At 42.7% G+C, this 18280-nt stretch overlaps 2 protein-coding genes across 2 annotated transcripts; both read right to left on the reverse strand.

Moving 5' to 3' along the window:
• Nucleotides 1–2177: 2177 nt before the first annotated feature.
• LOC136460394 (uncharacterized) lies at nucleotides 2178–5735 on the reverse strand. The gene is made up of 4 exons (XM_066460108.1): nucleotides 4623–5735; nucleotides 3217–4580; nucleotides 3042–3129; nucleotides 2178–2954 (listed from the first exon to the last, which is right to left on the reverse strand). Exons 1-4 carry the CDS (start codon nucleotides 5733–5735, stop codon nucleotides 2178–2180), a joined length of 3342 nt encoding a protein of 1113 aa, XP_066316205.1.
• Nucleotides 5736–11544: 5809 nt separating this feature from the next.
• Nucleotides 11545–18021, reverse strand: LOC136461928 (protein NCA1-like). Its single transcript, XM_066461316.1, is given in 9 exon segments — nucleotides 11545–11814; nucleotides 11895–12044; nucleotides 15160–15204; nucleotides 15206–15307; nucleotides 15385–15472; nucleotides 16132–16277; nucleotides 16416–16644; nucleotides 16731–17082; nucleotides 17655–18021. Coding segments are annotated over 8 exon segments (1140 nt in total). The 5' UTR covers nucleotides 17063–17082; nucleotides 17655–18021; the 3' UTR covers nucleotides 11545–11766.
• Between the last annotated feature and the right edge of the window lie 259 nt (nucleotides 18022–18280).

The following is an 18280-nucleotide window of genomic DNA, read 5'->3' on the forward strand; positions in this document are numbered from 1 at the left end:
TGAATTGTAAATTGATATTTGCTTCAAAAAAATGTGACAACAATTTCTACATGATTGGGATAAAAAGTAAGTTTGTATATAATGATATTACCATGTTATTATAATGCTTTACAATGTTGTTTTTAGTATTTGTAACCTATTTTGATATATGAAGGACATGATTCCAATGTTTTGTTTTTTTTAGTATTTATAATATCTGATGTACGCATAAAATTTTTAGTATGATAATATTTTAGGTCTCAAATTATAGGGAGACATACATGATCCCTTTTTTGTATATATATACACATGTAACATACATTCTACTTAACTATAATGTGTGTGCTTCAATGAATTTAAACATTTAGTAAGTTGATTAGCACTTCATAAGATGACATACTATGTGAGCATATGAGAATGACTTGATTAGCACTTCATAAGATCATATACATGCAAGGTGTGCTTTGTTACTATATAACATACATACACACATATATGCTATAATATGCACTTCACATATAACTAAGCACTTGATAAGGTAAGGTCTACATGCTTGCTTATATCAACACATATAATTATGCACTTGAGTTGAAAAGATCATACACATGCTTGGTTATATCAATACACATAGGTATATGATGTGTGAGATCATATAGCTATACATGCTTGGTGTACTTATACACTTAACATGGACCATACAATGACCATTAGAGTGCGAGTTGGACAATTAGTGTACATTGATGAAGGTCTTGAACAGTACATTAAAAATCCAGTTCAAATTCGATTCAAAATGAGCTTGAATCATTGATTTGACCACTGTTTGACCATAATGGACCCACCAGTCAGCCTCATCCCATGGTGAACCGAGTCCAGCCATATGGAAGGCTCACTCTAGTGGACCAACCCTGTCAACCTCTTACCCCAACAGTCTGATACCCCCCAATCCGTCCCCAAATCCCTGAATTCCCCAAATCGCCATAGCCGAAGTTCCTTCGACGCCTCGCCACCGGGACCGCTACCAGGTGCCGCCACCGCTCACACTACCAACCGCCGCCGCTGCTGCCAGCCGACTAGGGTTACACCTCAATGGTAATTGCTCGCTCAAGCTCATCACGGAGCTCCATGGAGCAGTCTAGGGCGCGATCCCCATACTCCTCTCCAATTCCATACCGCCACCCCCCTACTCCTACACACTGGCTTTGGAGTGCTACTGTGGTCAGAAGACTCCCAGGTGGATCTCATGGAGCAATGCAAATCCTGGAAGGAGGTACAATGCATACCCCAAATATAAGGTGAGTTCAATTTGCATTGTGATGTGTTGATTTCAATCTAGGTAATAGTCTACCTGACAATCTGAATGTCTGTGGGTGCTAGGCTGGTGGATGCCCTTTCTAGGAGTGGTTTGATCCCAAGCCAACAGAGCATCAGGTCGAAATTCTTGTTGATTTGCGAGATGCAGTTAGGGTCTTGCGTAGCAAGAATGAAACTCTAGAGCTAGAGAAGAACAAACTCAGTTTTCTACTAGATGAAGCACATTTGGAGATGGCCAAACTGGTGAAGGAAAAGGAGGAGGCCATGGCACTTATGAAGGAGCTTGAGGCCAAGGCACTTGCCAAGCCACAGAAGAAGCTGAAGGCAGTGTGTTGTGGTTCACTGATCTTTCTTGCTGTTTTTTTGGCACTGATGGTGGCAATGTTTAGTAAAGGTGCTCAGCCCATGAAGCTACAACTACCTACTATGAATGTCTGAATTGGCAATGTCTGAATGTTAACTGAATGTATGAGTTAACTGAATGTATGAGTTAACTAAATGTATGAGTTAACTGAATGTATCAGTTAACTGAATGTATGAGTTACTAAATGTATGTTGATGTCTGAATTGTCACAGTTATTGAATGAGTTAATGTATGAATGAGTTATTGTATGAATGAAAAATTGTTTGAGTTAACTTAACTGTATGAGTGAATTTGTTGTATAGACAGATTTTGCTAGAATCTAGAGACAACAACATCCCAAAAATGACAGCTAATCAACATATCCCAGAAATGACAGAATTTGTTACAATCCCAAAAAAAGAGCCACTGTTCAAATATTTGTGCTCCATCAACATCCCAGAAGTATACATCCCAAAAATGACAGAATTTGTTACAATATTTGTGCTCCAAAAATGGCAGCTAATCAACATCTAAAAAATGACAGCTAATCATCATCATTACATTCCATGGGATCCCTATCATTGTCACTACAATACTCTAAGATGGTGTCATCTACATAGTCATCATCCTCATCACTGTTCTCAGCCATGTCTTCTTCTCTTCTATTGATAAGAGCTTGTAAGTTACCAACAACAGAAGATTTCTGTCCATCTACACGTCGCTGCACTGGTGTAGGTTCATCGGTGCCATCATCTTGATCATCTTGCACCTCAAGCTCATTATCAGACCTAGTTTCATCTTGGTGAACAGTGCTGACTTCTATTTCATTGACATCATACATGCTCCTATGCTCAAATTTTTGGACAACACGCCAATTGTCGCCAAATTGTGTGTCCTGCACATAGAAGACCTTTGTTGATTGACTTGCTAATATAAATGGGTCTGACTTGTACCAAAACCTCTCTATATTGATGGATCTAAAATGGCCATCATCTCTAATGTTTCTAGCTTTGCCATCTTGACTGAACCACTCGCACCGAAAAAGTACCACAGTTCGAATCATTTGTAAATTGGAGTTGTAGCTCAACTGAACTATCTCCTTGAGCTGACCATAAAATTCAGTCGACACTCCATTGTGTGTTCCTTCTGCCAGCACACCACTGTTTTGTGTCTGCCTTTGTCTTTCATGGTCAATAGTGTTGTATCGAACACCATTCACACTACATGATGACCATAATCTGACCCTAAGGTCAGGTCGACATGATATTGCATAAAGCCCTTCACTGACCTCTTCACGATTATCCTTCCACAGCATCTTGATCTAAAAAGACAACAGATTAAGTGAAAAATGTGGAACTCAGATTAAGAAGACAACATGATATATTGCATAAATTATGGAACCACTTACATGACTCCTAAACCAAGCAGGAAATTCCTTTTCTAACCTACTCTCAATATCATGGCCACCCTCTTTCTCTGACTCTTCTCTAAACTTGCTGCACAGACAGTTCACAATATGAGTATTGGTCATGCAGGTTTAGCATAGTTTTTAGTAGCACACAAAATTTAGAAAAAACACTCACCTCAAATATGGCTCCACCTCATCACAGTTGTTTAGCACATACCAACAAAGCTTGTCAAATTCTTTGTTTTCAAGATATGTTTCCCTGTTGGCTCCCAAGAGTTTAACACCATGCTGGAAGACAGAGAGGTCACCATTTGGTGGATCCCATTTGTCATCATCACGATTAAATCTAGTGACAACATCTTCCATGTACCTTGAACAAAAGGTCAATGCCTCATTAGCTATGTACGCCTCAGCGATGGATCCTTCAGGTCTAGCTCTATTCCTCATGTACCCCTTCAAAGTGCCCAATTGGCGTTCGATCGGGTACATCCATCCATATTGGACAGGGCCTCTTAACAGTGCTTCATCAGGAAGGTGGACAGCCAAGTGGACCATCACATCAAAAAAAGCAGGAGGAAATATTTTTTCAAGCTTGCACAGTATCACAGGGATTTCTGCTTTTAGACGTTTCACAACATCAACCTTTAGTTTCCTACTGCAAAGCTCCCGGAAAAATTTACCCAACTCAGCAACTGCTTCATATATGTCCTTGTGCACTAATCCCCGGAGACCGGTTGGTAAAATTCTTTGGAGTAGGATGTGGCAATCATGGGTTTTGAGGCCCTGCACCTTCGAACCATCTGCACTAATGCATCTTGTCAGGTTGGAAGCATACCCATATGGAAATCGAATACTTTTCATAAATCCACAAAATGCAGTCCTTTCTTCTTTCTCCATGGCATACCATGCTGCTAGCATTGAAACTGAATCACCATCTTCTTGTTCTAAATGCAACTCAGGTCGTATGCCCATATCCTGCAAATCAAGTCTCGCATTAACTGTATCCTTATTCTTGCCATCAAGATGGAGAATTATGCCGAGAAGGGCATCACATATATTCTTCTCTATATACATCACATCAAGATTATGTGGCAGCTTCAAGTGTTTCCAATAAGGTAGTTTCCATAGGGTCGACTTTCGACTGAACAATTTTGGCTCCTGATCCTTCTGTCCACGCTTCCTTTTCTTGCTACCCTCAGGCTTACCAGGACTAACATCTTTTACCTTCTCTAGAGCCTCCAAAGTTTCATCCACAGTCAACTTTGCTGGCTCTATCTGGTTTTCTCGGTGTCCATCAAAGGCCAAGCTTCTTCTCCATTTGTGAGTTTTTGGGAGGTAGCGACGGTGTCCAATGTAGCATATCTTTTTCCTAAGACTCCTTGATAATGGATCTCTATTGCAATAAATACATGCATAGTAACCTTTAGTAATTCGCCCTGACAATACACCCAAAGCTGGATAATCATGTATGCACCATAGTACTGCAGCACGAAGGTCAAACTTCAAACCAGTTAATGCATCATAAGTCCTGACACCTTCCTAGAGTTTTAACAAATCCTCAATGAGAGGTTCTTAGAATACGTCAAAGTCCTTGCCTAGAGACTTTGGTCTTAGGATGAGTAATGCCATGATGCAGTTGGATGCATCAGTGCATGACCATGGAGGTAGATTGTACACCTTTACAAGTACAGGCCACATGCTATAACTTGTGTTCATGTTCCCGAATGGATTGAAGCCATCTGTAGCTAAACTAAGCCTTAGGTTTCTTGCATCTTCAGTGAAGCTAGGATACATATCATCAAAGTCTTTCCAGGCTTCACCATCGGCTGGATGGGTCATTTCATTTTCCACAGCCACCCTCTTCTCCTTGTGCCACCGTGTCTCCTCAGATGTTGCTTTGTTTGCAAACATCCTCTTTAGCCTAGGTATAAGAGGAAAGTATCTCAAAACCTTTTTTGGAACCCGTTTGGCACCATCAACATCTACCCACCTAGATTCCTTGCATTTTGGGCAAATGTTCGCTTTGGCAAGATTCTTCCGAAACAACACACAATTGTTGTCACAAACATGGATTAACTCATATCCAAGGCCCAATTCTTTGAGATATGTCTTTGCTTTGTCATATGAATCTGGAAGACAACTATTAGGGAATGACCTTGCCAATAACTTCAATATAACACTGATTGCTATGTTGCTAATCCTGTAGAAGGACTTGATGTGTAGCAATCTAACTAGAAAAGAGAACCTAGAATGAATAGAACCTGGGCAAAGAGCACGTTTTGCATCTTCAAGAACTTTCACAAACATAGGTTGTTCTCCATCTTCTTCTACAGCTGTGTACAAGTCTGCAAGCATCTCTACAGTACCCAGATCATCTTCATTGTCAGCCTCATCCTCATTGACCACATCACCTAGATGATCAGGCTCATCTGCATCCTCTGCAATTTCAATAATCTCAGCATCAAAAGCTTCTCCATGGTGTACCCACCGAGTATATGTAGCTGACCATCCATAGAGGTACACATGGTTATGCACATCTTTCTGACTCAGCGAAGACTGATTCAGACAATGGCGACAGGGGCAAAGTATAACATCATCTGCATTGAATCTATCCCGAACATATGACATAAATTGATCAACGCCGTCTGTGAACTTATCACTGAACCGAGTAGCACGAATCCATGACCTGTCCATCTAATCAATGTAACAACAATTACCTCTAATAAGCCATGTCTAAACAGCTATGAAATGCTATGAATTGCAGGCAATGAAAGATGACAGTACCTCTAAGTAGCTGAAGTAGCAGCAGGTTGAACATGGAGCAGAGAAGCCGCAGCAGCTGCCCGCCGCCGGAGCTTCCCGCCGGAGAAGCACGCCGTCGGACCAGAGAAGCCGCAGCAGCTGCCCGCCGCCGGAGCTACCCGCCGGAGAAGCGCGCTGCAGCAGCTGCCCGCCGTTAGAAGCCCGCCGCCGGAGCTGCCCGCCGCCGGAGCAGAGAAGCCGCAGCAGCTACCCGCCGCCGGAGCTGCCCGCCGGAGAAGCGCGCCGCGCCACAGCAGCTACCCGCCGCCAGAGCTGCTCGCCGGAGAAGCGCGCCGTTCCGCAGCAGCTACCCGCCGCCGGAGAAGCGCACCGCGCCGTAGCAGCTACCCGCCGCCGGAGCACCTCCTCCCGCCCCCTGCCCGATTCGATTTAGATCTGGGTGGATTGGATTGGATTGGGTTCGGTTGGGTTGGGTTTATGATTGATTCAATAATCGAATAAGAAAAAAACTTCCAATCTCTAAACATGACCGAAGTCTTGTTCTGATGGTAAGCCAACTTGGCTCTGAGAGAAGAGGTGGTGGGTTCGATTCTAAGGCACCACCAATTTTTTTTATAAATTCTACTTTTATGACGAAATAATTATCAACTACGTAATTTCGTCACTAATGAACCTTATTCCATGACCAAAACTATTATCGTCATTCCGAAATCGTCATAGATGAAAGGATTTCTAGTAGTGACATGTATACTCGGACTTATAATATCCTAGCTAGCACGAGGCGGGGCAATAATTCATTTTTTGAGAAAAAAAAAAGTATTTGTTGTCAACATACAACGTGAAGGACGACGAACGAGATTTGGATCACGATCATGATCATTACGTGGTGATATTCCAATAAATTCTTTTCTCTTCCCATAATTCTCTTTCCGTTTTATTCTATTTTATTTACTTGCTTTCTAGTGTCTTCATGCGGTGATTATTTGTCTGCATGCGATTCCGTGAGTTTTATTCCATTTTATTTGCTTGTCTTCTAGTGTCTCCATGCGGTGATTATTTACCTGTCAGATATGGATCAGATGAGTGTTTTGGTCCTACCGAGTAGATGTTGATAATTCATATATTTTAGTCGTAAAGATTAACACACGTGCACACATACAACAGAGGGGCCGACGTCTATTCCTATTCTCTGCTTGCTAGGTAGGAGCACGTTGCCATCAACTCGCTGCCCTGCATGCATGTTGTTTATTCATGTGTCCCAGAAATTCTCACCGACTATGGCCGCCCATTTGTCTGCTCGTGCACAGTCGCACACCGATGCGTACCTACGTCGAGTCATCGAGCACGCACACGGCACACACGCATGCCGAGTCTTCCTGCTCAAGATATATAGGTTCTCATCGAGGGGGACCATATTTTAGTTCAGGATCCATGATTTTAAAGTTGAGTATGTCCATATATCATAAATTAGGCAAAGGCATGAATTTGAGATATATCTCTAAATTTTGTTAAGGAAGGTATCGAATGTAGATCTACTTAGAACTTCCGACTACCTTGTGGGCATGTGGCGTGTGTGGCGATTGAGGTGCCCTACTAACCGCTAGCACACCTAGTCGGATGGATGCCGGCCCATGGCTAAGCTACGGTTGCACGCATGCCGAGTGCCCAAGCTGCTGGAGCGGTGGATACACTGTAGCACTATGTGTCTGCGCCATTGGGGCGTTACCGCGCTAGGGTTCTAGGGTGGTCCGGGGCTCGCCGAGTGTCCGCTTCTGGTTAGGCAGGCACTAGGGTTCCGCCTCGCGACTCTAGCACTTTGCCTCCCAAGTTGATAGATTGAAGAAGGAAACGGGACTAGGATGCGCCTAAAGCCATAAGGGCCGTTGAGGGTGCTCATGTGAGCTGATAGGTAATGGGCCGCAGTGTGGCTACATGGGTTGCTGTTTTCTGATGAATAAGATAAAGAAAATTGCAAATTGAAACTTAACTATACCTATAACCTACTATACTATACATAATGTATATACCTATAACCCACTAAATATACTATGCAAATTTAAAATACTCTACATCTCTTTAAAATGCCAAAACTAATGTATCCCAGGTTAGTCATCACCAATCGCAGCCAGGTACGTAATGATATATCCAACAAAAACAAGTACGAGCCAAGGTTAAAAAAACATTTGTACTAACAATTAATTGTTAAGTGTTGAAAAATGAAGGGCTCCATACATATAGTTGAGAGCTAAAACTATACTCTACAGTTGTAGGTTTTAAGGTGTTTGTGTAGTTTTTCCTTCTAGAAGAAAATTTACTTACAATATAAGCAAAGTGCACCTCCATATATAGATGATACTATTATATACATATGCACGTGGTAACAGGATGCCACGTGGCCATTCCTGGCCTTCGCACGTGGCGGTTGCCATCTGTCACCTGGATACGTGTACGTGCCAAGGCGACTCCGACGGACAGCCGAGATGGCGATGGGACGATGAAGAAGAATCCGGTGGAGCTCGATTTCCATCCACCGGCCGCTCGGGCGACGTACATAGCTAGCTTTAGCTTCCGTTTCTTTCCCTCAAAGCATACTCGTATATGCCACCATGATGTGGCCACGTACGTACACGTATACATGCAGCTCGATCATCAGAGAGAACAGGGTTAAGTCCAATTTACACCCTCCAACTTGCAGCAAAGTTCAGATTTCAACCTCAAACTTCAAAACCGGACAGCTTTGACCCTCCAACTCTCGGAAAAGTTCAACTTCCAACCTTCTAGGCGGTTTTACGGGTGAACAGTAACTTTTGATATTTTCAGGAGCGCTGAAATTTTATATTATTTTTTCGAGCATCTTAACGTCCTCAAATGAAAAAACTCAAAACTACAAAGTTGTAGATCTCATCGAGGTCTACAATTTACATATAAAAATTATCTTCATCTGAGATCGTATTGAAGGGTTTTCTATTTTTTGAAATTTGAGTCTCATCACATGACAAAATTGTTTCACTCGCGTGATGAGACTCAAATTTCAAAAAATAGAAAACCCTTCAATACGATGTCGGATGAAGATAATTTTTATATATAAATTGTAGACCTCGATGAGATCTACAACTTTGTAGTTTTCAGTTTTTTCATTTGAGGACAGTAAGATGCTCGAAAAAATAATATAAAATTTCAGCACCATATTTTATCGCGTGATGAGACTCAAATTTCAAAAAATAGAAAACCCTTCAATACGATGTCGGATGAAGATAATTTTTATATGTAAATTGTAGACCTCGATGAGATCTACAACTTTGTAGTTTTGAGTTTTTTTATTTGAAGACATTAAGATGCTCAAAAAAATAATATAAAATTTCGGCGCTCCCGAAAATATCAAAAGTTACTGTTCACCCGCAAAACAGTACAGAAGGCTGAAAGTTGAACTTTTCCGAGAGTTGGAGGGCCAAAGTTGTCCGGTTTTGAAGTTCGAGGTTGAAATCCGAACTTTGCTACAAGTTGAAGGGTGTAAATTGAACTTAACCCTAACTGAAAACTTGTCGATCCATTATTAACAGTGCTTTGGAGTAGTTGAGGTCCTCACACAAAACCAGCCAGAGGGCCTGCAGCTGCAGGTACGTACGTGTGCAAACCGAGCACACACATATCTGGCCTGGTAAATTAATTAAATTAAATTAAATCTTCTACGATCAGCTTGTTCGCTTGTTGATTTCAGCTAGTCCAAACCAGTCAATCAACAGTATTTTCCTCTTACAACAAACCAGCACCAATCAATTCAAACTAATCTAAAAAACCAACCAGCGAACATGTCCGATATATGTTGAGTTGGGCGCAGTGGCAAGCAACACTTGCATGCCGGTCAAAAGGAGCGAGTGTAACGTGCCTGCCTGGTACAGTTTGGCGATATGTATTGACTGGCGGATCAGATGGATGGACGCTTCTCACTGCCACATCGCATTCAGGCTAAAGCGAGAGGCCAACAAGTAGATGGGACGCACGTACGGGTGTCAACACGTGAATAAATTCAGGATTGTACAAGGAACAACATGATGCTCCATCGGATTTTTTTTAAGCATGATGAATGATAAGCTAACCTAATTATTACTTCAAAAACAAGCTAACTAAAAGCAAGGTTATTAAGTACACAATCGATTGAGAATTTTAAATATAATTTGGTCCTCATCTTGTACCCCCGTGCTCCATTTCATATGATATGAGTGACGGACGGCCCGGCCAGCAGTGTAGGTGCATACGTGAGTGATGATGATTCCATTTCAACAAAGACCACACGTGTGTTGAAAAAGCTTAAAGAAATCTTTGAATAAGCCCCCCAAAAAAATTATTCGATTCAGCTCACGCACGCACGCACGCACGCACGCATGGCTGTCCTTTTACAGCCCGTTCCCTCGTTGATTTCAGCCACGACTTATCAGTCAGCCAATAGTATTTTTCTCTCATAACAAATCAGTACCAATCGGACTTATCAGCTCAAAAACTAACCAGCGAACAGGCCGTTAATAATAGTGAGGCGAAAATTCCGGTCCAGTCTGCTAGCTAGCTAGCTAGCTGCACACATGTTTCCTGCTTGCTTGCGTACGTCTGCAGATCTGCACGATGATGTAAGGCTAATTACATCTGATCCTCCAGTTTTCTTGGAGCAGCTGCAAAAGAAAAACAAAAAAAAATCCACCGTCGCAGAATGGACTATTTTTTTAAAACAAAAATCTCAAATGGTCATGGGTCAGTCCTAATTCTGCTGTAAGAAAAAGGAAAAGGTAAAACCGACCAAGTGGACAAGACACATCTCTGCATCGGTCATCACGCCAAGTGGAAGAAAACACCATTGGAACTAGAAGATGGTGGAACGTGATTTTACCGCGAGTGCATCGGGCAGCTGGCGCAAGTAGCCGCCGCAAGGAGAAGCACTGCACCAAAGACTGACTATGAACGTGCAGTCACCATCCATGCATGTGTGCCTTCAGTGAGTGCTTCTCTCTCCCTCTCTCGTTATCCATTGTAGTGCACTAATGCCACGAAGGACCAGTGATCCTACCTGCTCGACATTGAAGGTTGTCTCAACGACATCAGTATATGCAGGACCTAAAAAATATTTCAGGAGAGGCTGAACAACACTGTTGTTCGATCTTAAGTCTCAACCCCCTACACTATAGAATTTTAAGGGCTCCACAGGGTTCCACGGCTGCGAACTGTGTCCGCCCCTGAGTATATGTGAGTTCCAAAACATTCAGCACAGCCTGTAGACGGACAATTGCAATATACTGTAGGCTGAACAGTCACGTCACGGACTGCTTGCAGAAAAGAGCACCAAAAAAAGAAAAAAAAAGTGGACACACTTACAAACGTGCGCCACTACATTATTCACAAGTCAAATTTGCACCAGCGACAGATCTGCGATCTCCAGTCAAACAAGCGTCTCTCACAAGAAATACATGGATGGATCAAGGCACGAATTCTTTCAGACTTTTGGGATTCCTGGCCCAGATTTACCAGGGACGCACCTAAAATATGCAAACAGCTTGACCCGGGAATCTTCTCTAAAAAATAAACAATGGGCCGTGCTTTTGATTGGCATCTCCCAGCCTTATTGTCAATATACAACAGGATAAGTGTTCACACATGACACGGTAATGCGAGATGGAACTTCCCACAAGTAACATCTTACGCGCTGCTCCAGGCTATGACATTGACAAGCTAGAGTGCTTAGACTACAGAACCATATCGGCAATCATCAAGAGTACTTGATCAGCATATATATGATACATTTACAGTGCAGGAGTACTTATTTTGTGCCGTGACAAAAGTTTCAAACGGTGGTAAACACACATACTGATCGCTGCTTCTAGGCCAACTCCTTCCAAAGGGAACCTTAAGTAGTGGAGTTGGACATTGCCATGAGAAGACATCTGTTGTTGGTGCATTCTTAGGAGAAGACCATGACTTATTTATCTGCCAGTTGGTTGTGTAGGAAGTCAAGAACCGAGAGGCGCTGCAATTGTGCATGATAAAGGTTAGTTCAGAAAAACAGATACAGGCTGAGGAGGAATAATGAGGATCAATAATAGCTACCCGCTGTTCCAGGCTAGTTTGTTCAGAATCCAGCTTCAACTTCTCAAGGCATTGAATTGCTTCCTCAAAACCCTCAACTGATGCACTTTCATTCCCAAGATTTCTATCCACATCCGCGACTTTGGCAAGAGAAGTTGCTAGATCAATGACCTGTATCCAAATATTGCAAATTAAAATACCATAGCTCTGAATCATGTGACCATTCTATGCAACAGCTTAGCTCTAACAGAGACAGCTAAAATCAAGCTTGCCTGTTCAAATAAAACAATTCTCAAAAATAAAAGTTTCGCCTAAAAAAGTGCAACCTCCCCCCGCGCCCCCTCCCCCCCTCCCAAAAAAAATAAAATAAAATTCAACTAGTGCAGCTTGACCCGAAAGAGACATATTTGAATCCTAGCAAGGACAGGATTTGACTAAACACCTGCAGTGAAGCAGCAGTTTTCGTATATTTTGACTGAAAATTATTGATTTAGACCATAGGTTCAGAAAGGATAGGTCAGAAAAGTACAAAAAGTTCGCTACTATCCAATTACGACAGACTAACATTTTCTCCAGAAGAACAGTAAAAGTACTATTGCGCCAATTTTCCAGATCATTAGTTTTGTTGCTCCCCTCTTTCCTATCACATCACTTCCACATAGCATTTCACAGATAATCCTCCATTCTAACTAAACGTCCTGCCTGTTGGTCCCTGGGATCACTGCACAGGTAAGCAGCAAGCTTACCAACACACTCACACACCACGGCTAGAGGTAGAAGGAGTTGAGTGCAGAGCACACACACAGCACACGCACCAGCTCTGAACCAGAGCTCTGAAAACTGAATGTGGCAACTGAACTAACTTCCATTGCCTTTTGGTGTAGTATATGTACATACTACAAGTACCATATAAGGTAGCAGCCCATATAAGTGTACTACTCCTATGTCCTATAGGACATGGCTGGTAGCAGCCCACTACGTGTACAAATTTGACTAGATGGCTTACTGCCATTTTGCTACAGCACCTGCAAGAGGACAGCAGGCTGACTAGCTGCCATTCCTACTAGCTGCCAATCTTGATCTGCAGGCTGACTAGCTGCCATTCTTAATAGCTGCCACTCTCGATCTGAAGCAACCAAACAAAAGAGAGATTGGAGAAGCAGCAGATTATGTCTTACACTGTCATATGTGCATGTGCTTCCCTCCCATGTATACTTGCCAGTGTGTTCCTTTGTCCATATGGCTAGCCAACCAGCCTGCATGACATCTAGTGACAAGCACCTTACAGCATTTGATCTTCTCTACATGTTATTTAAGAACTGAAACTATAGATAAATGCAGGGCTGTTGAAAATTTTCTCTGTCAGGAGTGACACGAGAGCAAAATTTTGTATCCTTAAGGTAGCTATCTGTATATATAAGTCACTTATCGGTACTCAATGCACATAGATATCTAGGTCTGTGCCCGTGCTTTGGAACATATCCTAATCGTCCTTGGACTGTCTTCAATATACCAGTCCAAAAATCTGTCCAAGCCTTCTTCTCTATTGTGGTCGTTTCTGTGGTTGGTACTGGTGCTGCTACCCTACTTGGACAGGCAGATGGATATTTGGCTAAAGCATTGCTGATCTTGTCCCTCAAGTTCTGGCCTTAGTTTCCACTAGGAAGAACAGGCAGACTGTTCTTGAAGCTCTCACTGATCGAGTGATCATGCCTGGGTGCACTACATTCGAGGTGCCCTGTCTGCTGAGTGCTGAGTTCTTTTCTAAATACTTCCCCTTTGGGACATCACTCTGAAATTGTTCTACAGCCAGATGTGGAAGACTCTCCAGTTTGGAGGTTCTCTTGTGATGGGCATTATTCACCAAAATCGGCCTATGAAAGCATGTTTCAGGGTACTGTTCTATTTGGTCCATATGAAAGAATTTGGAAATCTTGGTCACCCGGCAAATGTCATTTCTTCATGTGTCTAGTAGTGTGTGATAAGTGCTGGACTGATGATCAGCTTGCAAGGAGAGGTCTTCCACCTCCGGCCTGCTGCCCCTGTGTGACCAGAAGATATAAACCACCTAATGACGACCTGCGTCTTTGCTCGTGAATTTTGGTTCTTTCTCCTGAGTCGGGTTGGCTTGCGAAGTCCCACTCACCAACCTGATGACTGTTCTTTTGATGATTGGTGGGACAAAAGCTCTAATGTGCTGGCTGACCATTTAAGAAAGGGTCTCAACTCTATTATCATCTTATTAGGGGCCTGGTCCTTGTGGAATCTTCGCAACCGCTATATCCTTTATGGTGATTCTCCTAACTTGCTGGGGCATGAGGAGTCAACTCCCTCTTAGCCCAAGCAATGAATGTGGACTGATTTCTAGTAGGGGTCGTTTCTTTTGTATGTAAAAGGCAAGTCTTTTCTGTTTTATAAATCCTAGTGGTGTATGTTGGGGTCATGGTGTGGCTTTGTATGGACTCTTTTCTCATTTTTTTTTCTTCTTAATATAATGATATGCAGCTCTCTTGCGCGTTCGAGAAAAAAAAAAGTCACAGAATCTTTTAATGTTTTGTCTTGTCCAAATGCCATCATCAGGCCAAAAAATAAGACATCCGTGTTCATGTTAATGTATAAGCTAAAGCTAGATGTCTTTTGTACAATGTTTTTCAAAAAAAAAATCAGATCAAACAAGATTAATACAGTCATATCCTTATCCTTTTCAGAACTTCTTTGTCTGAAGTCGACAAAACCAATGACTAATCAATTTTATCCTGCAAGCTAGTCACATGTGATTAGGATCTTTAGGATTACGGTTTCCGTACAAATAGAGATAGCTACTCCCTCCATTCCAAGTTATAAGTCGTTTTGGCTTATCTAGACATAGTGTATATCTAGATGCATAACAAAACCTATGTACTTATAAAAGCCAAAACGATTCATAATTTGGAACTGAGGGGGTAGTATTCTTAGTTTGTTACCAAGTAAGTCAGCTGGTTGGCTAAGGGCAAATGAGGCACCTAATCTATAAAGATTGACATAGGGTGTAGTGTATCGCAAAATTAAGCAAAATCCACCCTCTTACCCAAACCTTGGGTTTGGGTGTCGCTGTCGCCTTCACATACCCCTCCCCCACCCCCCACCCCCCCCCACCCCCCAAACACACACACATATTATACTTTGCATTGTACTAATTCCATGGTGTGCTTGTCCATAAGTACAAAAACCTTTGCAGTGCAAGACAACAGTGTTCCTGTCCCACATCACCCAAGAGTTAGAATAGTACAGGTCCCCCACAATGTACCTGAGAAGCCACTGCAGAGTGTTCTTTTACTGCATTTCTGCGAACATTCCAATGAACGGGCATAGTAGTTTCTTGCAGATTGGAGATCGCCATCATAGTAGCGAAGATCACCAATTTTATTTAGTGAAACAGAGAGAGTATGAACCAGCTGCAGATGAATGTAAAAGATAAATCAACATACAGTATTTTCAATGTTATTACAATTACACTAAAATTGAATATAACCTCAAGATCTTTTGCAGGGGGTTTCGAGAGGAACTCAGCACTTTCTTCATAGTAAGTGATTGCTGAGGGAACATCTCCCAAGGTCCGACTGAAAACACAGTACAATGATAAGGATGCAGTGTCGAATGAGTTCCATGATTAAATGATTAACAAAATAAGCAAAATTATGTTTATCAATACTGAATAAAGTACAAGATAATTATACAGAGAATGACTGAATGAGGCATGGTACTATAACAGTGATGGAGTGAACATTCACTAATGATATGTAGAAAAATAAAATCACCACAGATTCAGAGACATATCAGATACATCAAAGCAATCAGATACATCAAAGCAAAAGGAACAGTAAGACTTTACTTTTCTTAAATGGAAAAGATTTCAGGTAGTTAAAACTTAGAACAATCTGATACATGAAAGAACTAAGAAGAATTGCTCTTTGAATGAGCACAACTACGCAGGAACCTAGCTCAATATACAGTTAAAATATCAATGTAACATCTGCAGAAAAGAAACATATTTGCTCCCTTATACCAGAATGCACTCTTTTAGAGCCTAGACCAACACACTCCTATATATAGAAGGGGTAGCAAAAAAAAACTAAATGGTAGAAAGATCTGGTGTGTTAAAACAATAGTACCTGTCTTTTGTTTTTTCTAATCCTGTTTAACTCGCCATAGTATTTTCTTAGTCTGCGGAAGTGGAAAAAACTTCTTAAGGGAAATAGCTAAGAGCGAACAGACATACCAGCAGTCCCCAAGCATTCCTAATACAGCTCCAAGCTGTGAACATAGGTCTAGGTTAGCTTCTGAAGATTTCAACTCCTCCCTGATGTCATCCGCACACATAGTAAGCCTTGATTTTGCACTTTCAATGTTCTGGGCCCGAAAAGCCTGGAGATGCAACAGTAGGGCATTGCTGTAACATCAATATCTTAAATAGATCCATGAATAACAGAGAACAATTAGTTATGCAAATTTTGAATCTAGTGTTCAATATAAGAGGCTAAAGAAGTTGATTTAATTACTGACCCTCATAGCTTGCTGCACCAGAAAAGCTCCTCTCTCCATGGAGACATCCTCATATATGACTTTATTCTTGCCACCTGCTGCTTCTGCATCCCCTGTAGCATGTGATCGCTTGATTCTGGCATGGCCATCAATGAAGCGGTCAACAAGAGCTTGAAGCTCGCCATCAGGCTCAATACCCTCTATATCAGCACCACATAGTGGGCAGTCTTTAAAGCGTGATATACATGCCCTGCCAAGTAAATCCAGTAAGAACCTATTGAAGCAAGGAATGAAACATGAAGTGCACTTCAGCTGGATGTGAGGCATGAGACACACTTGCAGAATTTATGGGCACACGGCTTGCATTTGCTACTTTCATGGAGCAGTGCCTGGCAGACAATGCAGCTGAGCGGACCCAGCTTGAACGTGTTGGAGTCATAGCCAAATGGGCATTTTGCTGGCACCATACGAGGATCAGTGCCCTTTTCTTCACCATGATCACTACTCTCCTTGAGCTCGCTACCATGATCCTTTCCAGTGACAGGGCATACACCACTGATGCTCTTGTCAGATTTTGCAGGGCACACCCCAGCGTTGCTCTTATCAGATTTCACAGGGCATACGCCACCACCAGTGGTGGCTCCCGCGAAAGGGCAGAGCGAGCTCATGATTATTCACTCGTCCTTCCCTGCAGAAAATGGGACAACAAACATGAAGTTGCAGATTTGGAGCACCAAATTTATCATATTATAGTGCAAAAAGAAAAATTCTATATGTATGTGTGCATAAGTAGAGTCCAGGTATTGGTGCAGAAGCAGATTGTTGGAATCAAATCCCTAGGGTTGGCTCCCGAATTAACACATAGTGAGAGTGAAATTATCGATCTAGTCGGCCAGGAAGAGTAAACTACACAAAATTGTTGTTGAACAAGCGAAGTCTCAAAGATCCAAATGATAACAGGAGCAATTCAATTCGATGGAATTGGGGAATTTGAGGCGAGCGAGCATTGCGGCGTTTGGTTGCAATTGGGTTGGTTAGCAGCACAAAGTGAGGGGGCATTACGAGTAAATATGGAAGGAAGTTGAAAACGCAAGGCATGTGAAATTCGAAAGTTCAGTAAATTTCAAGTGCATTACAGAGGATTTTGAGCATTGGAACACAAGTTTCTAAGCTAAGATTTCAAAGTTTGAGTCGTATCGACCAAGTTCCGGACAACTAACCTCAATTCCAACCAGGTAGAAGAGGGCGAGAACCACCCACCGCGGCTACTCGCCTTCCCCCGCGGACCTGCCCACGCGACGCCGAGAACAGGCCCGCCGTCCACCTCTGGGCTCAAGCCCTGCTGCCGCCTCCGGTCTTCCCCCGGCCACCGCACTGGCCCGCCGCTGCCGCCGGCGTCCTCTCGCACGGGGAGACTAGAGACCGCGAGGGCTCGGGACGGCGATTCGCGTGGCGGCGTGGATGTAAGGGCGCCCGGTCCTCGGAGAGAGAGAAAGAGAGAGGTCAGATTCCGCGGCGCGGGCGGTGCGGGGCGGGGCGGGGAGATCGACGACGACGCGACGGTGATATTCTGGTTGTTGTTGTTGGTTTCTTTTTTTTTTTTCTTTTTTTCTTTGAGGTGAACGAGGTTGGGGGTTGCTATTCTCGGGCAAAGGCGAAAGAAGAGAAAGCGGCCACGAGCTCCTGGACCTGGAGTCGTGGCTCGTCGTGGCGGGGCTCCAACGGTTAGATATGTGCCACGTGGATGATCCGACGATCACGCTAAGAGACTAGTTAAATTTAGCTAATGAAAAGTAAAGAAAATGACTCTCCAAATCAATTTAGCTGCTCAAAATCTTTACTTGCTGCAGCAGACTCTCTAAAACCAGTCCTGTATTTTTAACATG

The sequence above is a fragment of the Miscanthus floridulus genome, chromosome 6 (assembly GCF_019320115.1).
Source record: "Miscanthus floridulus cultivar M001 chromosome 6, ASM1932011v1, whole genome shotgun sequence".
NCBI classification, from domain to species: domain Eukaryota; kingdom Viridiplantae; phylum Streptophyta; class Magnoliopsida; order Poales; family Poaceae; genus Miscanthus; species Miscanthus floridulus.

Coding starts and splice junctions, on each gene's coding strand:
- LOC136460394 (XM_066460108.1), bottom strand. CDS start 5,735: ATGGACAGGTCATGGATTCGTGCTACTCGGTTCAGTGATAAGTTCACA. Junction 4,581..4,622: donor CTCTAGGCAAGGACTTTGAC/GTATTCTAAGAA, acceptor TTAAAACTCTAG/GAAGGTGTCAGGACTTATGA. Junction 2,955..3,041: donor CTGCTTGGTTTAGGAGTCAT/GTAAGTGGTTCC, acceptor TTGTCTTTTTAG/ATCAAGATGCTGTGGAAGGA.